General features: G+C 42.5%; 1 protein-coding gene across 1 annotated transcript; it reads left to right on the plus strand.

The window, feature by feature from the left end:
* The first annotated feature begins 1,115 nt into the window (after nt 1–1,115).
* Nucleotides 1,116–21,050, plus strand: bean1 (brain expressed, associated with NEDD4, 1). Its single transcript, XM_085369834.1, has 4 exons — nt 1,116–1,218; nt 1,596–1,799; nt 2,256–2,391; nt 20,660–21,050. The coding sequence occupies exons 1-4, from the start codon at nt 1,116–1,118 to the stop codon at nt 21,048–21,050; spliced, it is 834 nt and encodes a 277-aa protein (XP_085225960.1).
* The last annotated feature ends 6,405 nt before the right edge of the window (nt 21,051–27,455 follow it).

A 27,455-nucleotide genomic window follows, 5' to 3' on the forward strand; every position in this document is an offset into this window, starting at 1 on the left:
CATTTATTTATGGACAAGTAAATCCAAATATGTAGAGGAACAAAATTTCAGAAAACAACACTGTATGTTAACTTATGGTGTCATCTGGTGGTGGAGAATAACTACAAATGCTTCTGCCTTCCATATATGTAGTAGGTAAAGCATGCTTTGCCTACCACAAGAGACAGATAAATGCACAGCTGATGATGTATGATAATGCTCCATAATGTAATATCAGGGCTTTTCGCAGGAAGGACATGACTATACTAATTTAAAGCACTCACATGTTACTGAGAAACAAATGCCCCCACAGTCATGTGACAAAGAGAGGTTTCACAGAACTTAATGCCGACCTTTTGCGAAAAGTAATGCACAGCATCACTTTAGTAAAAACCTTGATTTTTCAGCCGCTGGACCTGGGCATTGAGTCAACCATGAACTTCTCTTTATACCAAAGTATTCTGGAGTCAAATGTGAGGCAATTTGTCAGACAGATAAAGCTTGGCTAAAATTGGATCAGGCAACAGGACAATGACTCCAAGCAAAGCAGCAAATCTACAACGAAATGGCTGAAAAAGAAGGTGTTGTAATGGTCGAGTTAAAGTTCAGACCTCAATCTGATTGAAATGGTCTGGTAGGACATTAAGAGAGCTGTGTACAAACGAATGTCAAAAACTTCAATAAACCAGTGCATCACTGTAAAAGAGAGTGGGTCAAAATTCTTCCACAGCGACGTGAGAAACTGATAAAGTCATAGGGAAAATGATTGCTGCTTAAGGTGGTTCTACAAGCCATGGGATGTTTGACATGACTGTAACATCCAGCTGTGCTGCAGCTCATTACACCTATAGGTACAGGACAATGGTTTCATCTGGAAACTATGGATTCTACCCACAATGGAAAGACATGAATGTTGGATTAATTGGTGATTCTTGGCGATTCTGTGCCATAAATACGTAGATGTCTTTTTCAGTGTTAGCCTTGTAATGTTCTAGTGACACGTTTAAGGTGTACCCTGCTTTTCACCCCACGACATTTGGGATTAGCTCCAGTTCCTTTGACCCTGAACTGATTCACTGATTCACAAAATAGATGGATGCTATTTCTGACGGTTCAGGAGGCGGATAGTGCAAGAGATGACAGCTGAAAGTGCTTCAGCAGTGCAGCTTGTGATGACTGATTTTGAGAAATGTGTCATTGGGTTACACTGGCTTCACAACTCCAGCTTCACAACACCAAGTTGGATACATGTTTAATGTACAGATGGACAGATAGCACTAGAAGACTGTCTTTGTAGATGTGGGGAAATTGTACCATTTGCTGCATGTCTATGAGTATTTATTAATAAAACAGAAATGGAAAACTATTAAGCCCACATTTCATAATTCTTGGAAATTTGCTTTTTACATTTTCTTTAGTGTTGACTATCAAGTTTTATTGTTTTTTTTTTTTTTTCATTTTTTCATTTTTTTTGTTGGCTTTTTGCAAACAGTTTAATATTTAACTTTAAGGGTGCACTCCCTCAAACCTCAGTTATTTTTTAAAGTAGTTAAACACACTGAATCACACAAATACACACTCCACCCTGATCTCCATCTCTCTCTGTTTCCCTACAGTGAGCTCCAACCAGAGCCATGGGGAGTACCCAGACTGCCGGAGTGAGAGGGAGTCAGGAGGGGAGGCATCTCTCCTGGTGTCTCCGCTGGTGGTGGCGGGGATCGTTATAGGTCTAGTCCTCTTCCTCTCATGCATCACCATCATCGTCGGCAGCTTGCGCAAAGACAGTCGACTCCGAAACCCTCACCTTCGAGCAAGCTATGGTCAGTCTGTGACACACCTTGACATATTCTAGAACTTCCTTTTTGGTAGCTTTTCAGACTCCCATTGGAATGTAAATACAGCATCGTAAGACATTAAGTTAATACGCAACTTGATACAATGTCCACGACTTCAGGTATGACTATACATTTAAATCTTTTTGAGTGTCATGCTACGAGCTTAAATTGACGTAAATTGGTTGGTTAGGTTTGGGGTTAATTACGGTGAGGATCAGGACATGATACCAGACTGAAATATGCAAAAGTTGGCTCTAAATACAGTGGTGCGGTGCTGATCTGTAAAGCACAGCTGGAGTATGAGATGAGATGCCATGTAGAAGAGCACCACATAATAGGTTCAAATAAACCTTAGTTCATCACGCTGAAGTAACTGAATGTCCCCAGATGACAAAAGTCTGACTCTAGCACAGCATGAAGTTGATTTTTGTGTCTCCACAGGACAAGACAGTTTTTCTTATGGAGGTTCAGCAGGTGAACTGAGGTCTAGCTGCTTGGAAGACTTTCCTCCTGGTTTAGACTTTGACTCATACAGAGAGTCTCAGATAAACAGTGTGTATCCTGACTCCCCACCACGGTAAGTGCTTTTTGAATTTAAAAAGCCTGTGTAACAGATGTCAGTATTCAAATAAAAAACCCTCTTTTCAGAGTTAAAGTTTCCCCGGAGGCATCTTCCTTGGGGGGCTCAACCCGGGGTAGCGGTCATGTCCGGTTAGGGGCTCTGTTGGCTCTCAGGTGACTGTTTCCTCGCGGCTGCGTGCAGCGGGGCTAGGGGAGGGTCTGTGCTGACGGACGTGGGTTACTGACCTGGTAGCCTGGCTGCCCCTGGGTGGGTCCGGGATGGGCGTGAGGTTCTGGGGGCGCTCCGTCTCTGGGCTGGGACCCGGACCGGGCCTCGGGGGCTTGGGTCCTGGTTGGTGTGTTGCCGGGGTTGTGGGCGGGTGGGTGCATGGGGGCCCAGCCCTGGAGCAGGGTGCCGCCGGTGCGTCGAGCCACCTGGGGGGCTCTTCAACTGGTGGGGGAGATTGTCACATCTTGCAGGAGCTTTCCTCTCCTCAGGAGCTCCCTCTGCAGGAGGGGGAGATACAGGAGAGGTGGAGGAAGATCTCAGCCTGGGTGTTTATTGTCTTATGTAGTCTGGAAGATGAGTGGATGGTGGGGTGGGTGCAGTTTTCTCTGTGGTGGGGTTGGGTGGACTGTCCCGGGCTCTGTGGGGCCGGGCGGCGCTGCTGCACTGGGCCCGGTCTGGATGGGCCTGGGCCCCCTTTCCCTGGCGGGTCGCGGAGTATGGGGGTGCCTACTGGGGTCAGCGGGGGAGCTGGCCCCAGGGAGGGGTCACTTGCCCCTCCCTTCCTTCCCTCCCCATCTCCAGCTGCCTCCCTCTTCCCGCTCCACCACAACCACCCACACATGCAGGGCCTTGGAGTAGGGGTATGTCACCAGGGTGCAGAGGAGGCTACCCCCCCCTCTGTCCCCTTCTGGCTGCCTCTGCCTCAATTTTATCCCACAACTTAGACATTCACATTACTCACACTCTCATTACACATACATATAGGATCTTGGGGGTGGGCACGATACACGGAGTCCAAAGTACCATCAGGGTGTACACCCCACCCCTGGCATCGTTGCCCACCTCTCAATTTTAAATACACGTAGACATTGAGGGCTAGCAGGAGGGACCATGCGCTTACCTGCTGCTCTCTGGCAGGTAGCTCCAAGCCCTCCTGGGTTTTAAATGCACCTTAGAACACACATGCATCAACATTACAATGAGCGGGTGGAGGGAGGTTTGGAGTCTTCTCTCACCCCCATTCTCTGCGACCTGCTGGAGCAGGGGGGGCTAGGAGGAGGAGTTGGCCGTCTGACTGCGGTCTGGAGTGTGGAGCCTTCCTGCTGCTGCGGAGTCGGGGCGGTCTGCCTCCCCCCACCGCAGGGAAAAGGGAAACACCACCTGGGTCTGGGTGCAGTTCCCCCCTCCAGGGGCGGGGGCACCTAGACCCGGTTTGTAGAGTACGCTTGGGGAGTGTGATCGTGTGTACAACGTCTCTTTATGTCTGTCTCCACGTTGGTTGAGTGTGGAGTAAGTGCATATGAGAGCATGAGGGTGGGAATGGATGTTTGTATCTGTGTGTGCCTGTATGTCTGTGTCTATATGTCAGGTTGGGTGTCAGGCGCCACCTCTCTGGGGACATCTCAGGCCCTCCAAGGTTTGGAGGCCTATCTCCCCCTACCACCACTTCCCCTGCCAGTGGCGGACCCCCTCAGACATCGGTGCGTTGGTGGTTCTTTGTGTCCGGGGATGGGCGTCCAGGTACACACCGGCTCACTCCTTGGCGGCCGCTTATCGGGGCCTGGAGCCTGGGGCTCGCTCGGGCCACTTCGGAGGTGGGGTGCCCCCGGCCTCTCGGCCTGGGGCTCGGTCACTCAGGCGCAGCTGGCTGCCGGCGGAGCTCACGGGCGCGTCACTGCAACTCCCCCTGGCTTCTGCTCCGCGGCTGCTGAGTGAGCCCTCATCTGGGACTCTCCTCAGCTCTTTCCGGGACAGTGGCGCAGCTGCCCCTCTGTTGGTCTTCCTTGGTCTCTTGTGTTCTGGGGGCCTCTGGATGTCTGGAGTTTTGATCTCCTCCACACCTGCTTCACGCCCTGGAGGACGGGGCTGTGGCCCCCCCACACCCTCTAGCAGATTATTACATGAAGGAACCTTTTAAAAAACAAAAAACAAGCGCGTCCATGCTCACAGGTGTACACACGGGTGATCACACCCACAAACTACACCCTTTTTGGCTCCTACCTCAAAGCACACTGTGTTCTGTTGATCTTATGTGCTGCACAATAATGTTTAACATTTAGTATTTACTGTCATATTCCCATATATCATTGTGATGTTGTTTATTCTATTACTCTTGTTCTCTTCTGCTTGCTTTCTTTTTTCTTTCTCAGCAGGTGATCCAGGTGATCGATATATGCATTTTTTTTCTCTGCCCGTTCTGTTGGTTTTTGTCTTTTGCCCTTCTCCCCCGTCCCTCTTCTCAGCTGTTTCTCTTTCCCTCTTTCTTTCTCCCCTTCTTTCCCCCAGTCAAGTCTGTCCCGTATTCAGTAAGTGAAAATAAAATAAACAATAAAAGGTGAATCAAATGGACCATTACGGCAAGGCTGGGATGGTCAGTTTGGTAAAGTAAATCCGTTGGGCATCTTTCTTTGCCTTTAGACAACAATTCTGATGGCAAAAGAGCCAAACGGGACAGGCCAAAAAAAAAAAAAAAAAAAAAAAAAAAAGATAAAAGGCTGGTCACTTATCTCACCTCACTTGCACACAATCTCTCTACTATACATCTATTGCTTTATTACAACAAAATGTAAATGAAAATGTACCATAGTGATGTCTGTATACTAAATATGAAACTAAAATACTGCTAGACACCTGTTAAAATTGGAAACAGAAGGACGCTTTGGTTTTTTTACGCATACCATTTGATAATTACTTAGATTTAACGGCGCAGGAAGGTCTCTGGTTTTGGAAAATTCCTTTTTTCTGGCAAAAGTTGAAAATAAAATATTAAGAAAAAACAAGTCAAATGGAATTTTTTGCCTTTCCTCAGCTACACACTACATTCTATTGACAAAATAAGAAAGAAGAGCCTTTCCTTTGACATATATGTGAAATGTCAAGTATGAAATATAAGTGACCATTCATACACTATCATGCACTGTTCTTTGGCCACTTGGTTTGACCTTTTTCTGTGGTAATTCATTTATTAGAGAGCAGTGCTAACTTTGGTGCCCATTGCAAGGTTGGCTGTGAATATGTGCATGTGTGTGAGAAAGAGGGAGAGAGAGAGAGAGAGAGAGAGAGAGAGAGAGAGAGAGAATGGACTTGCTAAAAGCTGGTGTCATGGTGTTTTTGATCTAAATGTCAGCTGGTCTAATTGGCAACTTTAATAATTCACATAAATCCCTCCCCTGCAGTGCATATGTGTGTGCTTCATTCTCATCACAGTTCTTTAGAACCGTTCAAACATTTTACTCTGTTCAAGGGTGGATGATCTGTAGTCTATAACTCAGAGGGAATAATTGTCATACGACTGAACATATCATTTTATTTTATGGTTTATCAGAGGATATTGCTTACAGTTCTCCCTTTCTGCTGGCACCAAGTGTACACTCTATTTCATGATTATCCGGGGAGTATCATACGTGATTGAGATGACATTACATCTTATCACTTCCACAATTATTGTCAGACAACAGGGATAACGAGGATATCAGAGAGATAATTTACTGAAATGACTCACTGAAATTTAATAATAATAGTAATAATTAGACACAGTGGCACCACATTGCGGAAAGAAATCCAGCTTTTTGCTCTTTTCTTATGTAGTTACAAAGTAATTGTCATGTGCAATGTAATGAGCATCACAGAACTGCTGCATGTGACATAATCAAGGATTCCCATCTTCATCTCCTCAGTTCACATAGAAGGTAAATAAGAAATGTAGTGCTTCCTGGATTATGATTGTTTTTGGGCTCTTTGGAACTGATCTACATATATGAACTTAAAAATCAAAACACTATGTAACACTTTTACCACCGGCTCGTGTGACAAGACTCCCCCCTTATGCCCTCGGGTGCAGTCTTGACTCTACTTAAACATTCTGTGATAAAAGATACATCTCGAAAAATAAATATCAGTCTAGGGTTCATATGATTCTCGTGTCTACACAGACAAGCGGAGGCTAAGGAAATACACTTAACCGATTAAGGCTAATACATGTGAATACTCAAATGATAAGACACCATGCAATAAACCCAACACAGGATCTCAGGGTTAGAAAATGTATTAAACAATTGCAGGAAATTCACATCCAACCCTTTTTTCTTCATGAAAAAAAACACATATACAAAACATACAATAAACCCCCGGGGGATAGATTTCAGTATTTTTTTCCCTTAACCTGTCCAATGTTATTCTTTTCCCAGAGTGCACTCTTAGTTTATTTTTGTTGTTGGCGCGCTTTAGTTGGAGCTCTTAATAATAACAACAATACCTCCGAGTATCCGTGATGTCTCCACCTCCTCCGATGAATAACTCGCTCGTTGTGGTAGCAACCGTCTCCACTCGCGGCAGCGAGCAACGAATCTCCGGTTCCTTAGATAGCAGCGAATCATCCACGGTTAGCGACTCTCTCCCGAGACAACTCTCCAACTCCGTCTCTCCGCTCCGGCGGAATCTCCGTTAGCCAGGACCGTGGCGTTAGCCTAGCTCCAGGGTGTGACTCCTTCCCTTTCAGAGTCTTTATCTGCCGTTCTCTGCGATAGTGTCTTTTCCTTTCCAGGCTTGTCTGTGCATTCTTTCTGTTTCCTCCGTTGCAAAACTCTCCTTGTAGGGGTGAGATCCGTATGGGATGCAGAGTCTAGACATATCCTCTCCCCAAGAGGCAACAAGTGATTCCGATGGAGGATCTTGATTGGTCCATCACCATCTTCGGGTTTCAACCGGAACACAGGTAGGTTCGGCATCTTACTTTCCACAACATATGGTTTTGACGCCCAGCGGTCGGCCAGTTTATGTTTCCCTTGCAACCCGAGGTTTCGTAGCAAGACTCTGTCTCCCGGTAGCAGCTGTGCGAACCTAATTCTTTTATCATACCGCTGCTTATTGTTCTCATTCTGTTTGGCAGCGACGGACTCTGCTAGTTCATAGGCAGCCTTTAACTCCTTCCTCAGGTCAGAAACGTACTTGAGGTAAGTTTTCTGTGGTGTGCCATCACTAGAAGTCTCGAAACACAAATCCACAGGTAACCTAGCTTCACGCCCAAACATAAGGAAATAAGGAGAGAAACCTGTAGCTTCATTTGGAGTGCAATTATAAGCATGAACCAAATGAACGACGTGCTGACTCCATTTTTTCTTTCTGTTCGGTTCCAGGGTCCCCAACATGTCCAACAACGTCCTATTAAACCTCTCGGGTTGAGGGTCTCCTTGAGGATGATAGGGCGTCGTTCTTAATTTTTCAACTCCAAGTGAACTCAACACTTCATGGACAAGGCGACTTTCAAAATCTCTGCCCTGATCACTGTGCATCCTCCGTGGCAGTCCGTAATGAACGAAATACTTCTCCAGCAACACCTTTGCAACCGTAGAGGCTCTCTGGTCTCTTGTTGGAAAAGCTTGAGCATAACGAGTGTAGTGATCGGTAATGACCAGAACATTTTCTGTGCTGCTCGAATCAGGCTCTATGGACAAAAAGTCCATACAAACGAGGTCGAACGGTCCCTCACTTTGCAAATGCGACAAAGGTGCAGCTCTCTTGGGTAGAGTCTTTCTTTTTATACACCTCTCACAAGACTTGCAATACTCTTCAATCTCTGACTTCATCCGAGGCCAGTAGAACCGGTTTCTTACCAAACCGTATGTCTTGTCGAGGCCCAAATGACCTGAGTCATCATGCAGTGATTTCAGTACAGGGACTCTATACTTTTCTGGTAGTACCAACTGAGAACAGCGGGATTTCCCTGGAGGAGTTACAATGCGATACATCACTCCTTTCTGCATCTTTAACCTGTCCCACTCTCTCAACAGCAAAGAGCAAGTTGGTTGCTTGGTCTTGTCAACTTGGTTACTATTCCCATTACTCAGAGCTGTCCACACTTGTCCTATGCCGGGGTCTTCCCGTTGAGCGGTCGACAACTCAGCAAGACTCACAAAGGGCATATTCTTAACACTCAAAGAAGCCAGATTGCAATAAGCTTGTGGGATAGCTTGTGGAGAAGTGCCAAAAGAGTCAATGGCTCTTCTGGATCGTGGGTTTTTATGTTTCATCACCCCAGACATTTGACACAAGGCTCTCACTCCTGCTGCAGGAACGTCGTCCCACTCAGATTTGGATATCGACCCCGATTGTGGCCGGCGAGAGAGAGCGTCAGCGTCAATGTTTTGGACTCCTGCTCTGTACTTGAGACTAAAGTCATATGTAGACAGGGCAGCAAGCCAACGGTGACCCGTCGCGTCTAGCTTGGCAGACGTTAGCACATATGTCAGAGGGTTGTTGTCTGTCCTCACCTCGAACTTGGTCCCGTACAGATAGTCATGCAGTCTGTCCACTACCGCCCACTTCAGCGCCAAAAATTCCAATTTATGGGCTGGGTAATTCTTTTCTGAAGGAGTCAAACTCCGACTGACGAAAGCCACAGGTCTCAATCCTTCGCCTTGATCCTGGTACAGCACTCCTCCTAGCCCCTCCCGGCTAGCGTCTACATGCAGCACATAAGGTAGCTGAGGATCGGCAAAGGCCAACACAGGAGCTTGAATAAGTCGTCGCTTCAGCTCCTCGAAGGCTGCCTCATATTCTCCGCTCCATCGACCACCAAAGGGCTCTGCGGGGTTAAGGTACGGACCATCCTGTCTCTCCTTTACTTTCTTCTTTGCAGTTGAAGGGTAACCAGACAACAGTTGGTTCAATGGGTGAGCTACCTTGGAGTAATCTTTCACGAAACGCCGGTAGTACCCACAGAATCCAAGAAACGACCGTAACGCAGTCACAGTGTTGGGTCTTGGCCATGCGGTTACAGCTTCAGTCTTCTTTGGATCAGTAGACACCCCGTCTTGAGATATGAGATATGTGCCCAACGTAAGTCACCGATGGCTGACAAAACTGACATTTATCCAGTGACAGCTTCAGTCCTTCGTCCTTTAGACGGTCAAGCACCTTCAGCAACCGGATCTCATGCTCCTCAAGCGTGGCTCCAAACACAATGAGATCGTCGAGATAGACCAACACCTCAAGCAAGTTCATGTCTCCAACAGTTTGTTCCATTACCCGCTGAAATGTAGCGGGAGCCCCTGTCACTCCCTGTGGCATTCTTTCAAATTGGAAGAATCCAGCCGGGAAAATGAAAGCTGTCTTTTTCTTGTCGGAGTCTGCCATGGGCACTTGATAGTATCCACTCCGAAGGTCAAGCACACTGAACCACTTGCTTCCACTGAGACATGCCAAAGCATCTTCAATTCTTGGCACCGTGTATTGGTCGGGAGTGGTGCGGCGGTTTAGAGTCCGAAAATCCACACACATCCTTATTTTCCCATTCTTCTTTCTCACGACCACAATGGGTGAGGCATAAGGACTGCGTGACTCTGTAATAACACCAGCAGTTTTTAGCTGCGCTAGATGCTGTCTCAGTGCCTCCACGTCAGCAGGCGGCAACCGACGAGACCTCTCCCGAAATGGTTTGTCCTCTGTGGTTTTGATAGTGTGCTGGGTGCTCTTACTGCATCCGACATCAAACTCATGCAGAGAGAAAACTTCACTCCGCTCCATCATTTCTGTCACCAACCTTTCCTTCCACTCCTTAGGAACTGGTGAGTCTCCAAAGTTGAAAGAAGAGGGGCTCAGCTTCCCAGGGAACTCGACTTCAGACTCTTCCCTCCCAGGTAGAGATGACATGACGTCGACTGGAAACAGATGAGCTATTGGTGTCCCTCTGGTCAAGGTAATTTCCCGTGCTGACACGTTTCTAACCAGAACAGTAATTCTTTTGGCCGTCACACCAGTGGAGGTCTGCAACTCTGGTCTCACCAGAAGTCCATCGGGAAACCGTGACTCATTCTCAGGGTCATCAGGTGAGTCTACAAGGATTGTCTGAGTGCTCAGCACTCCATGAAACTTTGGTGCCCCAGCCACTTGGGCGACTCCCCCAGGCCGTATGGTGACAGGTTTGGCTTGGGTGAACCACACCGTTCCCCTCTGGTTACTGTCAGCATCAGGTGGTAACACTGAGATCTCACTGAAAACTTTTCTGAAGACTGGGTGAATGTGCATGGATCTCACAAAGTTTTCTCCTCCCTTTTCCCTGCAGTGGCTAAGCAATCAACTCACAGTGGGTGTGTTAGTGCCAACAAGCAGGGAAACTTCACCTCTCACAACTGGGTCGGGACATACCAACACAAGTGCATCAATGGTCTCACTCACACCTACATCTGCTTCCAAAAACTCCAGCCTAAGTGACAAATAGCCATCATAAGGGTACTCGGCGGAACTGAGACCCCATATCGCCAACGTGTCGATAGACGTCAATGGCAGGTGTGTCAAATATCTGTCGTAGAAGGATCTGTACAGCAGGGTTACTTGAGAACCAGAATCGAGTATGGCTTTAGAGTAGATGCCTTCAATCTGTACCGACACTACAGAGCTAGGGCCCACTAAGCCTGCAGGTACAGTGTCTTTCACTTTTCCCTCTAAGGTGCTGCACTTGGTGGAACGTGTTACAACCACCGGGATGCCAGGCCGTTCCTCTACTGGACCCCGCGGTAGTTTCCCGATTTCTTTGTCAGTTTAATGAGGCGCTTGTTGACTTTGAGTAGGTTTTCTTCACCTTCACATTCTCTCTTAAAATGTCCATCCTCCCCACATCTGTAGCAAAATATTCCAGGTTTATCCTCTTGATAGCCAGACCTTTGTGGGGTAGCATTTCTTTTATAAGGTGGCTTGGCAGGGACTTCTGGTTGTGAAATCTGGGTGTCTGGATGTGATGCAACCGTAGCAGCTTTAAGACTAAGCATCTCAGCTTTCATGACACTTATCTCTTTTTTCAGCTTTGCCACTTCAGGATCAACTTCTTGTTCAGGTGCCGACTTAGAAACAGGAGTTACAGACTGTGACATTACTGGGTTCTTGCTATCATTTCTGCTTTGGAGCATGTCCTCTTCCTCCCTTACTTCTTTTAGCAACTCACTGAAAGAAGGGGGTTCTCGCAGCTTGTGAGTCATACGAAGACGGAGTGCAATCATGTCTTGTTGCAGTGCTCCCCTCACAACCTGCTCCATCCGTAATCAATTCATGTCAGACAGTGCCACGCCTCCTTTTCTGAAAATACAGTGCAGCAGTTTATCCAACCTCAACAAGTAAGTAGACAACTTTTCGCCCACATTTTGGTAGGTATGTCTGAACTTCACCAGAAGATCGGACGCACTCTCAGTTGTTCCAAAAGCCGTCTCCAAAACCTGCATGTAGTCATATGAAGTTGCAGTGGGCTGCTGCACTCTCAAGAACCTTACAATGTCTGCAGCTGGACCTTTCAGACTTTCCACTATTCGCTGTTTCTTTATGTTGTCACTGCACTGCCACTCATCTAGCAGATGTGTTGTCTGTTCTGCCCAGGCATCATACTCTTCCTCCCCATTGGGCGTAGGTTTCACACCAGAGAACATGCGCAGCTTACGATAGCTCTGAGAATCAACAGATGTGGCGTTACATTTATCCACTAAGGAACTGATAGCATGTATCAAAGCCGTGTTCACATCAAGGGGTGAAGGCTGAAGTAAGCCACCAACGTCAGTAAGAGTTTTACCTTCCGCATTCAGGAATGACATTAGCTTAGATTGAAACTCATCATTTTCTGCAGGAGCAGTGAGCACATGAGCTGGCCATGGACCCGCCTCCCCAGGAAGTCCAACAACATCCGGTACGGTTTGATTTTTTAAGTCAGTTGAAGTCTTGATCAGTACCAACTGTGTCTTAGAAGCTACATCAAGACAACGGTCAACTATCTCGGATTTTCCAAATACTTTGACCTGGCTCAAGGCCGATAGCAGAACTGCATCTGTGACATCGGGGTCCACATCACTCAAAACAACTGCATGTCCATAAGCTAACTGCTTCCTTTTGCACCAAGCTTCAATTTCAACAGCTTCCATTTTTCTTTTTTTTCTTTTTTAGCTCAAACAGTAAGAGATCTCACAATAAATGTAACCACACTTGACAATGAAAATAATTTCCTTAGCAATCTCAAAAAAAAAATTAGTTCCCTCTCTTTGGTGAATAACGGAAAACCAGGTCAGTCATAACACAAATTACATACAATCCCGGACGAGCCCCCAAAAATGTAACACTTTTACCACCGGCTCGTGTGACAAGACTCCCCCCTTATGCCCTCGGGTGCAGTCTTGACTCTACTTAAACATTCTGTGATAAAAGATGCATCTCGAAAAATAATCAGAATCAGAATCAGAATCAGAATACTTTATTGATCCCTGGGGGAAATTATTTTTTGTTACAGTGCTCCATTTTAAACCAACATTAAGACAAGACAGACAATACGCTAACTAAGAATAGTACAATATATACATATATATACATACATACATACATAAGTCACTTATAAATAAATATTTGGAAAAGAAACATGTGTAGTTGTAGCAGCAAACAGTGTGTTAAGTGGATGCGTTGTACAGGGAGATGGCCACAGGCAGGAATGATTTCCTGTGTCGTTCAGTGGTGCTTTTCGGTAATCTCAGTCTCTCACTGAACGTGCTCCTGTGACTGACCAACATGTCATGGAGTGGGTGGGAGGTGTTATCCAACATTGTCTTTATCTTGGACAGCATCCGCCTCTCCGACACCACCTTGAGGGAGTCCAGCTCCATCCCCACAACATTGCTGGCCTTACGGATCAGTTTATTAAGTCTGTTGGCATCTGCGACCCTCAGCCTGCTCCCCCAGCATGCAACAGCATAGAGGATCGCACTGGCCACCACAGACTCATAGAAAATCCTCAGCATTTTCTGGCAGATGTTGAAGGACCTCAGTCGCCTCAAAAAATAGAGACGACTCTGGCCCTTCCTGTAAAGTGCTGTGGTGTTTTTAGCCCAGTCCAGTTTATTGTCAATGTGTACTCCAAGGTATTTATAGTCCTCCACAATGTCCACACTGACCCCCTGGATTGAAACAGGGGTCAAGTGTTTCCTGGTCTTCCTGAAGTCCACGATCAGTTCCTTGGTCTTTGCCACGTTGAGCTGCAGATGATTCTGCTCACACCACGTGACAAAGGAGTCGACCACAGCCCGGTACTCTGTCTCATCATCCCTGCTGATGCATCCAACCACCGCAGAGTCATCAGAAAACTTCTGAAGATGGCAGGTCTCTGTGCAGTGGCTGAAGTCTGTGGTGTAGAGGGTGAAGAGGAAGGGGGAGAGGACAGTCCCCTGTGGTGCCCCTGTGTTGCTAATCACCTTGTCAGACACACACTGTGGGAGACGTACATATTGTGGTCTTCCTGTCAGGTAATCAACAATCCAGGACACCAGAGAAGCATCCACCTGCATCGCTGCTAACTTATCACCCAGGAGGGTCGGCCTGATGGTGTTGAAAGCACTGGAAAAGTCAAAAAACATGACCCTCACAGTGCTCGCCGGCTGGTCCAGATGTGTGTAGACACGATTGAGCAGGTAGATGATGGCGTCCTCTGTTCCGAGACGAGGCTGATAAGCGAACTGAAGGGGATCCAGATGTGGTCTTACTATGGGTCGCAGCTGGTCCAGGATGAGCCTTTCCAGGGTCTTCATGATGTGGGAGGTCAGTGCCACGGGCCTGTAATCCTGGGGGCCACTGGGACGAGATCTAGGGTTCATATGATTCTCGTGTCTACACAGACAAGCGGAGGCTAAGGAAATACACTTAACCGATGAAGGCTAATACATGTGAATACTCAAATGATAAGACACCATGCAATAAACCCAACACAGGATCTCAGGGTTAGAAAATGTATTAAACAATTGCAGGAAATTCACATCCAACCCTTTTTTCTTCATGAAAAAAAACACATATACAAAACATACAATAAACCCCCGGGGGATAGATTTCAGTATTTTTTTCCCTTAACCTGTCCAATGTTATTCTTTTCCCAGAGTGCACTCTTCGTTTATTTTTGTTGTTGGCGCGCTTTAGTTGGAGCTCTTAATAATAACAACAATACCTCCGAGTATCCGTGATGTCTCCACCTCCTCCGATGAATAACTCGCTCGTTGTGGTAGCAACCGTCTCCACTCGCGGCAGCGAGCAACGAATCTCCGGTTCCTTAGATAGCAGCGAATCATCCACGGTTAGCGACTCTCTCCCGAGACAACTCTCCAACTCCGTCTCTCCGCTCTGGCGGAATCTCCGTTAGCCAGGACCATGGCGTTAGCCTAGCTCCAGCTAGCCAACATAGCCAAACATGCCTCGTGCTTAGCCAAGCACCAAAAGATACGGGAAGCCCGGCTCAAACGCTCCGAATGATTACCGGGAAGTCCGCAGACGGGTGATATGTTGTTGCCGAACAACTTTGGTGACATAAGCAGTCCCGAAGTCCATGCTTCGTCTATGCCATTTTAGTAATCCTTCTTTTTCTCCTCTCTTCCTCCCGAGTCTCTTTCCCCCGGAAGTCATCTGCAAGTCATGACCTCTCGTGACGTAGCATACAAAACAAGTTACACTTCTTCTCTTTTAACAGACATTCACATTCCATGAAATTATGGTTTTTTAACGTAACTGATTTTTTCACACACCATTTATGCATTTTAATACAAACATTTATATCACATATCTATACCACTCTTAACCTCACCATGAACAATTATTTTCTCTTTAACTTATTCTCATGAAAACAAAATAAATACCACTGATATTTATCAGAGTATTACAACTACAAACCACATTGTTTTAAGTGAGTTAACCTTTTGTCTCCCTGACAAACACTGTTTGCAAAAATGCATTTTTTTGTTACATATGACAATAGAAATAAAAAAGAAATTAAGACATGACCTTGTTATTTTTAAGTTATTGGGGTTTTTTTTTTTCCTTTTAGTTTATTCTCTGTGCAGTGTTTAAAATGCCCCATATGGACTTCAATTGTAAAGTTTGCTATTGTTTTTGGTCAAACCTCATATGTGAAGGGATGCACCTGGTAGCAGCAGGGTTTGGTGGTGTTAAATGATGCTTGAGCCTAATGTGGGCGACAAATTGTGCCCATACGCAGTTAGAGAATTTCAGTTTGAACAGCGGAAATGTGAGAATAACTGTGAAGAACTCCTCAGCTTTCTATCAAGAATAAGGAAAGAAAGCAAAGAGGAGAGCAGGGAAAAGGAAGGGGAGCTAGAGCGCTACGTCAGTACTCTGGCAGGAAACCAGAATGTTCTGGACCGCCTGCGTGTGAGACGTACTTTTTGGCTTGGACTACAGGACAGCAGCCAACCAACGCATATGCATAAACTCACATACACTCACATCCATACATTCGAATCACACTTTTTTTTGTAACCATAGTGCTGGCAAATTATTGTTTGGTACCCTGTGAAGAAGCAGGTAGTTGCAGTCATATGATCAGAGCGTGTGTGGGCGTGCATATTTTTGCGTGTGTAGGCCACAGATGGTTGAGGAAAACTCAGAGAACTCAGATCAACAGCTCACCTGCTGCGACTGTGAACGCTACACTTCCGACACACACGTACACACACAAAGTCTGGTAGAGAAAAAAAGTCACGCTTGCGGATCAGCGCCTCACCTGTGGAGACTGAAAGCTTCTGCTTCCTCTCAGGGAGAAGCTCAGCAAGCACACACACACACGCATGGACACAGATTCCTTTCTTTCTGATTTGATTTGCATAATAGCATTGGTGAGCACATAGTGTAGGAAGGCACGTGTGACATTCTCATCGTGTATTGAGAAGATTTAAATAAGCATTAACGTCACAGCTTTGTTTCCTTTTGATTTGTTTTGTGTTTGCCACTTACATGTGTCCAGACACTGATCTATTAATATAATTTTTTCAATTCTGTTATGGTGAGCATGTGAAAAGGAATATTTATGTCATGTTGCTCAAATTTAGGCTGAGGTTTGCCCATTATTATGTCTGGTCTCGAGTGTCACAGCATATGCTGCTGGTCTGATTGCCGATTCTGATCCAGAGTTCTGCCTACAACAGTGGAAACATCTTAGTTTCTGGTCAGCAGTTTATGGATACTATGACCTATGGATGGAAAACTACAGTTTATCCATTTGTATTTTAAGCTTGGAATTATAGAGAATTTAGAATCACATTTGCTTCTTTGTTGATATATAATATGTAATTAACTGTAAATTACATGTTGCAAAGGCAGGCAGTCAGAGATGTTACCTGTGTTTTACCAGTTGTACAGCAGTAAACCACAATGGAGCAACAGTAGCCTGCATCTGTGACTTTTCACGTAACATTCAATAATGACATGTTTAGGAGCAGCTGAGGCATTTGCAATAATTTGCCCGTTGCTGTGTCAGGCTGCGTGACACTAACTGCAAGTGTTTGACAAATACAGGAAGCGTTTTTTCATGTTATTAAGCTGTAAAGCAATTTCTGCACAGTGTCACTTGTCATCTCATAGGAGGAAACTAATCTTCCCACTGTGCACAAACTGGTAATGTAAAGAGATGAAAAGCAGGAAAATGAAAGTAGACACCTGATTATTGTTTTCTGGCACTAAGAGTAATTTGATATGATGAAAACTGATTTGTTGAATGTCATATAGAGGTTTCATATTGTTTCTGCTTTATGCTGTAAAAATCAAATCAGTTTTGGGTATGATTCACACACAGTAGCAGCACCATCTACAGTTTAACTCCACAGGCAAGAACCTCTCACAGTGGTAAAGAGCAGAAACATGCTGGCTTTACACACACAAATACACACACTTGCACTGACACACAGAGACCATATGCTGTAAGCAAGAGCTGTGTGGTGTTCAGCTCTGTAGAGCGTCATAATCATTGCATGAATACATGCCAGAGGTCCTCCCTTTCTGCTGACATGCGTGTGCATTTGACTTCTTTTTCTACTGTGACAAATGTTAAGACAAAATCTTTTAGGTCAAGGTTAGAAGTCTGGGAAATATCTGGGTTTAAATAAACCATGACTGTTAATAGGAAAAATGAAAAAGCAACATTCTTCACACTTGTATCAGTGGCAAACTACTTCATCCATTGCTTTTGACAGGCTTCACTTATTGGTTGCATGTGAAAGTTTGGGGGGGTTGCTTTGTTGTAAAGCAAACCTCCATACAGCTGCATAAAATAGCAAAATAACTAGTAGATAAACCTAGCCTTAATTGACAGAAGCAGCCAGCCTATGCAGGAAAAACGTTGAAACATGGATTTCCCAAACTGTAGCATGAGGATTGTGTCAATGTGTTTGTTTGCCACCAAGCAACAGCATCCTTAAGTTATTAATAAATTAATACCTTGATATTGAATTTCATTTACATGATATGTCTGGACTTTAAATAGAAACAAGCAGCAGATAAAAACAAACAAAACAACAAACAGAAAAGCAGTTGTGCAGCTCCCAGCAAGTCTCCCAGAGGGGGCGAATTATTATTTATTCTGCCACACCCTGCTAACACACATGCTAGTGAACACACAAAGGTGTAAAACACCTCATTCATTATCTAGTGTGAGGTGTTTGCAGAAACAGACACAGTGGGAACAGAGCAGCATATAGCTCCTCAGAGACAAGAGACACAGGGATTTAGAGTGTGTTACAACACCTCATCGTGCCTAGCGCTCACTTTCCCTCTGTCTTCAATTTTCACCTCAACGTGCTGTCATGCCACTGATGTTTACAGTCAGATTTCTTAGCATGAGGCAAGTGAAAATAATCCACATGAATATATTTATTGAAACCCTGAGTTATATGGGGGTGTGAGAAAGAGAAGAGAAAGACGATAAATGATAAATGATAAATGATAAACAATATTTAATAATAAATAATTATAACTAAAGCCATCGCAGAAAACTTTATTTTTCTATATTATGTTTTTTGTATTATATTTCTCCTCATGTTAACTTTTATCAAGTGGAAAAAAGTGATTGTGTTCATCTTCCAGCTTCATGTGTTTATATTATGCTAACCATAGCCATGTAGCTAGCCACCATGTAGCACATCATTATATACCAGCAAGCCCAACTTCAGTAACCCTACAAACATCACTGTTTAGTTTTCTATCTTCATTTATGTCGGAAGAGATAGCAGAGCTGTACGTTTTAATTTTTCAGAAATCTCTCAGTCAGAGCATGGTATATAGACCTTAGATGGAAACTAGCAAGCTAACTCCCTGCTAACTTCAAATTCTGTTAAACTTAATAAATCCTGTTTTTATGGATGCCTGGATGTCAAACTTAATTGTTACACCTGGTAAAGCAGCAACACTGATCATGTCATTAAAGATGAAAGAATTTAGAATAGAATAGAATAGAATAGAATAGAATAATCCTTTAATTGTCCCACAAGGGGAAATTTGGTTGTAACAGCAGCCAAAAAGACAAATATACAAACAAACAGTACACAGGACACGGAACAGAAACATACACAATTTTCTTACATATTTACATTATTTGAAAAGTTTTCTAACTCTTAGTGATGCCGCAGTGTTTGTTTGACTTTGAGACCTGAAGAGTTTTGACCCGGAAACAGCTAATGACGTCAGCTAATGTTCAACTGGAGTGAACATTAGCTGTTATCTTCACATCATGGCGGAAGTAGCTCTCACTCACTTTTTCTATACACAGAAAGACACAAATTTAACGTGAAAGAAACTATCGCTTAAGCGCTTACTTATAGGAGGTCATGTGATTGTTGGGGTTTTCTCCGTTTTCTTTCTATTATTGTAGAATATGAAGCGCCTTGAGGCAACTGCTGTTGTGATTTGGTATTGTATAAATAAAATTGAATTGAACTAAAATGAAATTGAAAAAGAAAGAAAGAAACTCATACACACATGTGTGGCACTGCTGTGTATTGATGTTGTTAACCACTGTGCTGATTAAGTTACGCTGATTTACCTCTTCCTACGGCCCATTCTCATCTACCATTACTTCCACAGGGCTATTTTATAAAATAAAAATTCTAGGGCTCCTCATGGTTTGCAGTGGCAGAGCAATGATCAGAACAACAGCAGCTGAACCAGTCATGTCATTGTGCCCATGCTTTGCATCTTTCCAGCATCAACATGACGCAGTTGCTGTCAAACAAGAAACGTTTTACATTGGCTTGTATTTTGTTTGTCTTTTATTCAGTTATAATCCATCTAACCTGCAGAAATCTTTCATAATTTTAAGGTTGAATTTCCAGTTTTCTTTACATGGATTAAGCCCACTTATAAACCTTAAGTGAATATTTTGACAAAAGCCATGGAACTTTAATCTCACTTTTCATTAAGACTTAATAACTGCAGCTATGCATGTATAGAGTCACTAGTCAAGCAAAACAATATTATGGCTTCATTAACAGCTCAGTCCTGAGTGCCAACAGTGTGCATCTTTGGTTTTCCCTACCAGAACACTGAACAACTGTATTTAAAATTTGCATTAAAGATACATAAACCTTTTCTAGACTACAGCTGAATTCTGCAGGTTTATATTTTTTTGTGTCTTGCCTATTTATCTTCCAAATGTATGTTTTAGATGGTTTTATATAGAGCACATTGTAGATATTGCTTGATTGTGCATAGTTAAAACTGTCTTTATATTTGAAACTGAATGTCTCAGTGCAACAGCTCATGTCTGATGGTGGGAGGGGTCCATCTTGTCTCCTATGGTATTCTCCTGTGAATTTCTATTATGGATGGATGTATTTGAACATAGAAAATAAGGCAATGGCATCAAGCTATCATGAAATAGCAGATTAAAAGCCGGCTTATTAAAAAGATAAGCATTGGGAGAGTTCAGCAAGCGCACTACCTGACATGAACCATTTGTCAGCACAACTGTAAATTTGCTAAAGACATGTTTCTTTACAAAATGCCCATTAAGAGTTTGAGCAGATTACTCCCTTTAAGTATGAGTTATTTTGCAGTTGCTATCATTTTTCCTGTGTTGGGAAGGATACATTTTATGTGCCTGCACTTGGAGTAAGCTAAAAAAATAATAAAGAGAAAAGAAAACCACCTCCAGACACCCACATGCACAAATGGCAAAGAAGAACATAACTTAGTAACTGATGTTATGATATAAAATCAATGTTCTGTAATTTATCTAACTTTTTCATTTTTGTCCTTTTGCCTGTAGCTATGATGAGTGTGTCGGTCCAGGTTCGACTCAGATCTACATCCCTACAGATGACCCACCTCCTTACTCATTGGTGGACCCCTGTCAGGGGGGAGCAGAGCAGGATGAACGGCCTTGCTACTCCCTTACAGATCCTTCCCCACACTGCGGAGAGACCTCAGCCAGTGCTGCCTGGTTTTCTCCCTCCCACTACCCACTGGGACTGCAAGAGCAGGAGCATCAACATCTTGCATCCATCTCCTTCCCACTGGAGGCAGCACCACCTTATGAGTCAATGCTGCCAGAGCAGGGACAGCCCCTCCCTCTCATGCCATGTGACCTTTATAAACACCAATCAGAGAGGGGGGATGATGGCAACTCCCAGCAACTCCCTGCGAACCAGATCTCATAGGACAGTTAATTTGTTTCTCTCACCTGTGGGCTTGGTGAATTAAACAAACACTTGGGATGTGTGGAAAATAGCTTTCATTAGCAGCCGTGACACCAAACGATGGTCCAAAAGATGTGCATTTCTTCCACACGGTTGCAAAGACCTGAAGAGGCTGAAGCTTGACTGCAGTGCAGTCAAAACTCCAGCTTTCAACCATTTTACTGTTGTTTGACTATGGACAAAATAAAACTCAAGAACTGCATTATACTGCAAAGTTCCTGGAATGGCAACTTCTCTCAATGGCTCTCCTCTATGTTGTTTAGTTTAGTTTTGCCATGTGTTGACTGTTATCGTCTCCTTGAAGTAGGACTGATACAAGAGTTGTGTGTCTTGTGTGGAGTTTAGTCTGAATCGCTTCCAAACAAATGCATTTACATTTATCCATCATGTCATAGACAACAGGAAATTGAGTTTGTCTTTACAAGAAAGAGTATGAACAGTATAGATGTGGGTTTTAGTAGTCTAGTTTAAGGTATACACAAGCACACTCAGTACCATCCCTGAGTTTATTTTGCTGTGATGTCACATATCTTCGTATTTAGAAATGTTTTGGGAAAAAACTGTACTTAGCTCTGATGTTATATAGAACATGTCAACTACCAGCACACCACTGCTGATTTACAATCTCTATAGTGTGTGCAGACAGTAGCGTGGTTTATGGCAACCCCCAGTGTTAGTTTGTTGGTTGTGGTAGTTTGATTAGAAGGAGTTTGTGATGAAATGGCTGTGTATAACAGGGGAACTACCTGGACAAGGAATTATCAACATGCCATTTTTCCAGGTATATTTGTATTACCTTTTAGCACCATGATGATGCTATAGAAAACATTGCTAGCATGTCATTTGAATCTGTCATCACCAGAGAGGAGTTCAACTTGTCCAGCTGTATAAGTTGTCATAATTCTTCCAATCAAGGGCTCTGGTTTTAATGTCAATGCTGTAACTGGATCCCAGCAGCAAAATGTAGCTTGGAGCTCTCCTCTTGTCGAGGTTGGGTTGATGCAACGGAGAAGAAACACAGTAAACTGTAGACTTTATTACATTATTCACTCATAAGGGATGCTTCTGCGTTGTTGTTCTTGTTCTGCTCTCATAAAATAATTCACTTGGCTTAAACCGTTACAAATGTTCTCTGTATTGCACACAGGTGAGCAACACATGGCTTGCGATAGCCACTAAACTAATTACTAATGAACAAAATAAACTGATGTGGAAACTTTTTGGGTCATTCCATCTTAACTCATTAAATTTCTAGTAACTTCTCTTTTCAGCCACCTTTGTTTTCGACGAAATGTTCAAAGTTTGGATATATTCTGTATGATAATTGTTGTGAAATTTTACCTTAAGATATTAAATACCTTTCTAGATTTTAAAAACAACAACATTAATTTACACATTAGTGTAATATTCAGGCACGTATCCTAAACGCAATGAAAAATTTAAAACAGCATGGAAGTTTAGTGAAAATAGCATTTTTAGGTCAAAAAGCATTCTGTGTGTTTCATTTTACATTAAATTTTGAACATTTAAATTACTTTGTCAATAGTGGTCTTTGACAACGTGAGATGGTTTTGGGGGCAAAATGTCATAGCATGAAAGCAAAATGTCATAGCAATCATGGCATATATGCAAACCATGAATATTTTTAGGAAAGTCAAAGATGGCTGAGCTGAAGGACAACGATGATTTGAGACAGAGTGACCCAGTAAGATTTTTTGTAATATGCAAAGCCTTTCGCATTTGATTCTAAAAAAATGTTTCCGCTACAGTATCTCAACATTTAAACATGTAACTGTCAGCTGCAAAGTTTCTGCTGGTACTTGTAAATCAAAGGGTCCCCTTGAAAGGTTATTACATCATTCTGCCTGACAGGCACCAGACTTCTTTTACAGGCATTATTTAAAAATGTTTAAGGTGATAAACATGTATGGACTGTTCCAAGTGTTAGAATTGCAAAATGGTTCAAGACAAGACAAAAGAAAATTATCATTGTGTCCTTGATACAGTATTTCCTTGTTATTTTGCTGTAGATGCATCAGGGGAAATTAGTTTATACAACAGCAGATATGTGGTCAAATGCATCCCATTAGCAGGTGGTTTGGGTGATCTGGTAATGCTGTGTATTGGTGGTCATTTACACTAATATGCATCAGAGCTGACTGTTGCTGAGCAAACTGCTTAAAGTGTAAACAAAGTAAATCCAGATACAAATGTTTTCGATGTTTCACCATTTATGCATCATTTCCTAATCAGAAACAAAGCAATAGATATGAGCTAAAATGCATCAGCTGTACATAAATTGAGTTGAGCAAAGGGGAAGTAAAGCCAGTCGGAAGCATCTGTAGTGAACAATTTTGCCAATTAATAATTAGTCAGCATTAAAACGGTAAATAAGTTAATAACGGAGAGATAATGTTGTTATTTTAATATATATCTGCAGCCATTCTTTCAAATGGACCATGCAATCATTACACACTCCATTCTGTTAATGAGATGTGGGGAAACATCAGGGCAATTAGTTTCCAAAGAAATCTAAATTGTTCATTATTTATTTTGTGTTTGAGTTTGAAACATAATAAGTTGGGAAATTCTTTAAAGTACAACAAACATGGTACAGTTACCATGACATAGACATGTTCAGAGGGGGATTTTTACAATGTGGGTGTTATCTCTGAACAGCCCGGTTGGATAAAAGCAGAACAAATCACAAACTTTTCTAACTTAACCAAAACGGAACAAAAACCCAGACAGCCACTGTTGGTGCACAAAATATGAATATACCTGCATTATGGTCACCAGGCAACCTGATCTATCACCTCAGGTGTCTGTGTACATATGTTATATAATTTACTATATGTGTCACAAATACACAAAATGTTTGAATGAAGTGTTTAGAGTTAAAATTGGGGCTATCCTGGAGACACTAAGACCTGTAGACAACATCATCATTCACCAGTTATTGAAGCAGGAAGCCACTAAAGGCTGAGCTTTAATAACATTTTTTTTCAATGTTAGTTTAATTTGAGAAATTGACAATTTTTTTAAAATTATCTTTACGTGTGACATAGTGTTTTAGTTAAAGATGTGCCTATTAGCCCCCAGACTGTTAGCTTGAACATTGTAGCCATAATTATCTCAAGGCAACCAATCTGCTGCTTTGAGCTAAATCTCTGGTGATGTACTGATTTTGTGATGTAGGTAAAAGCATGCTATTGTAACTGAATCCCTGTTAAATGCCTTGTGATGACAGATTTTACTAAAGGATACCATTTTCTTGACTGTTTCAAGCTGTTCTTAAGGGTTCTAGTTAATCACTGGTTGTCTTTTGGCTCAAATTAGCACCTGGAAACGAGCCACTCACAACATTTACTTCATTACGTTAGAATCTCAGTACTGCTTTTAAGATTTTAAGCATTCAGTCAAGAGTAATTTTCTCTGATGGATTACCATATGTTGTAATAAAACGTTTTTGTCTGCCATTTCAAAGTTTCTGCACTATTCATGTTTACTTATTTTCCTCTCTTTCATTTTTCTGACTTCTATATACTATAGAAAAAGTATAGAGTAAAATCATTTGTAAAAATAATATGAAATAAAAATGATGGGTTTTATGAGAAGATGTATAAGCCACATAACAAACGTGATAGAATCACCCAGGCTAGCAAAGATTCAGACAGGCACATTTAAACCAATTATGTATTTTGACCATATTCTCCTGAGAACTGAGGAAAAAAGTATCTTCCTGTTGAACTTTTTTGTGATTTCCTGTCTCTTCGGAACTGAAAGAGACCACCCAAACACATGAGATATCATCAGAAAGACCAGGAAATTCCACAATTAGGCACATCAGGACTTAGTAGGGTAGCTCCAATAAGTCAAAAGTTATAAAGACCAAAATGACAAATGACCATGAATGAATATGCTGGGTCTCGGAAGAATATTTAAAAATCAGACATTATGATAAGCCAGTTTTACATTTATCCACTAGGGGGCGCTGCAGAACAAAATAGTCTACACAGAATGGTGAGAACATTTATCTAACTACAGCAGTGTTTCCCGACCTTTTGGAGCCACGGCACTTATTTTACATTAGAAAACAGCACACCACCAAACAAAAATGTCACAAAAAGCATATTATATTTTTTTCCCGTGCATTAGGTATAGCGGAATTGGCTTGGTTTGTCCCCAGTATACCTTTTTTGCTTTCTTCTGATCGCTACTCATGCTAGGGCCTTCATCTGGGTCAGAATTTTCTCCAGGACCCAGGTCAGATTGACTACTTTTAAAAAAAAAAAAAAATTTTTATCTATTGCTATTACGCGTCTCACAGCATGACTATTACGCAATTGCTTCTTTGTCTTTGTTTCACTGGCAGTTGGCAAACCATTTAATTAGAGCAGGAAGAGAAGGTAATTATCCTGCCCGTTACTCATGCCGATTGCTTAGAGTACTAATCAGGTGGAACGGTTGGGAAACACTGAACTACACAACGTTCTGTATCAGAGGAGGAATGTGTCACACCTTTATAAGATTAAACAAAAGGTAAAATGGAAAGATCATTAAATTTGTCTGATTTAATGCAGTTAATAGGAACTGTGTGAATTCTTTCTTAGTTAAAGTGTCTCAGTCTTTAACTTAATTGTTCAGCTAGGATTGCATTACTTTGCAGGTGCATTCTCTGTAAGTAAATACAATTTTGATGGTTTACATGTGTAACCAATCATAATCTAAATAAATTGTTTTTTGAGCAAACACTAGCAAGGCCCACATTAGAGGCTCTACAATGTTGAAATATTGCATCAGTGTGACATTTGCAAATTCAAACTTGTGATTAGATTTATCCATTTTTTTCTAAACAGATTTTTAAAAGTTGGCTAATTATGGGTTATTTTAACCTGACATTTTCCTCGGTGTGGCTGTTGTGATTCTGTGGATTTTGTGTTATTATTTTCCGTGTTTTTGGTAGATGTTTAAGTTCCCTGAGCATTTCCCTATCTGCTCCTCTCTCTGTCACATCTTTTTGTGTTAAGTGTTAGTCTTCATGTTCTTTCATACATGTTAAGTGTTAGTACCCATTGTATTTTTTCCTATTTTACAGTGAAGATTTGTTTCTCTCATGCCCTGTGTAGTGTTGCTCTCATCTGCCTGATTGTCCTTGCCAGTCCTTACTCTGCTGTTGGACATTCCCTAATCAGCCTTTATACTTTTTCACAGCATCTACTCCATTTCCCGTGTTTGTTCCCTGTGCTCAGCATACTGTTAGCCTCACTCATTGTGGTTATTGGATTATTGTTTCTTTACTTTCTGGACTTTTCTCTGCTATTTTAGACTTTCTCTTATAAACCATATTAAAGGCTCACTTTTTGCTGAAGTCGACCTCTTGTGTTCTGCATTTGAATCCTCAGCCTTACACTCCACACACCTTGACATCTTCTAACTTCATACTATTCTCTTCTACATTTTGTTTTTGTCTGGTATGTTATTCTGCAAAAACAATAGCAGTTACAAAAGTGATAATAATAGTATTGACAATAAGATATTTGGAGAGGTTAGCTGAAGAGTCACAGGGAGATTTTCTGAGTTTGTATTGACTTTTTTACAGAACTGCGGAGGAGGGGAGTCTCATTTTACTCTAAGAAAAACAAGCTCTTTGACAAAACAAAATCTTTGATAAATATGAAGTTACTCTGTTTCTAAATTGCAGTCATCTGGGGAAATGAAAAACAACATGCAAATGGCACACTTTTTCTATTTCTTTTTTTTTTTAGAGCTACATAGTTACACTGCTGAAAAATATGCAGTCATGATATATCTGTTCATCTACTGTTTACAAGTTGCAACATAGAATACTAGGAATTACAGAAGGAGTCGTTTATACGGAGCCCTTTTGGTGGATCTCATTGTAACAAAAACACAGGTTTTCGTGATTACTTTAAAAAGGGTTTGACTTTTTGTAACATTAAAACAGAGTGACTGTAGATGAATAGTTTCAACTCCTATTTGCCTTGCTTATACGTGCAAATTTAAATTGAAGCTTAGTTTCAAGTCTTTTATTTCACAATCATTGTTTTTATTTAGCGTCAGTATGTTTGCTTTGAGTGCTCTTTATTGCTAACCCAGTCAAATACCTCATATCAGTGTGAGCAGTTTAGTTCAGTTCGCCAAGCTCTGTGCTTTTGAATACAGGGAACATGTGATTTATTTTTAGAACACTTTATTTCCCCAAACTGACCTGGGTAGATTTTTAAGATGCTTCTGACATGTGCACACCTAGCTTAAGTCCTGCTGGACTGGTTTATAAGTCAGTCTGAGACACTGTAAACAGCAGTTATAACTTTAAAGACCCATTGAGAGGCTACTGCTCGT

This window comes from Diplotaxodon limnothrissa, linkage group LG13 (assembly GCF_057381915.1).
Source record: "Diplotaxodon limnothrissa isolate DT_005_m linkage group LG13, D_limnothrissa_male_GT1.1, whole genome shotgun sequence".
Classification (NCBI taxonomy): domain Eukaryota; kingdom Metazoa; phylum Chordata; class Actinopteri; order Cichliformes; family Cichlidae; genus Diplotaxodon; species Diplotaxodon limnothrissa.

Coding starts and splice junctions, on each gene's coding strand:
- bean1 (XM_085369834.1), top strand. CDS start 1,116: ATGACAGCTGAAAGTGCTTCAGCAGTGCAGCTTGTGATGACTGATTTT. Junction 1,800..2,255: donor TCACCTTCGAGCAAGCTATG/GTCAGTCTGTGA, acceptor GTGTCTCCACAG/GACAAGACAGTTTTTCTTAT. Junction 2,392..20,659: donor TATCCTGACTCCCCACCACG/GTAAGTGCTTTT, acceptor TTTTGCCTGTAG/CTATGATGAGTGTGTCGGTC.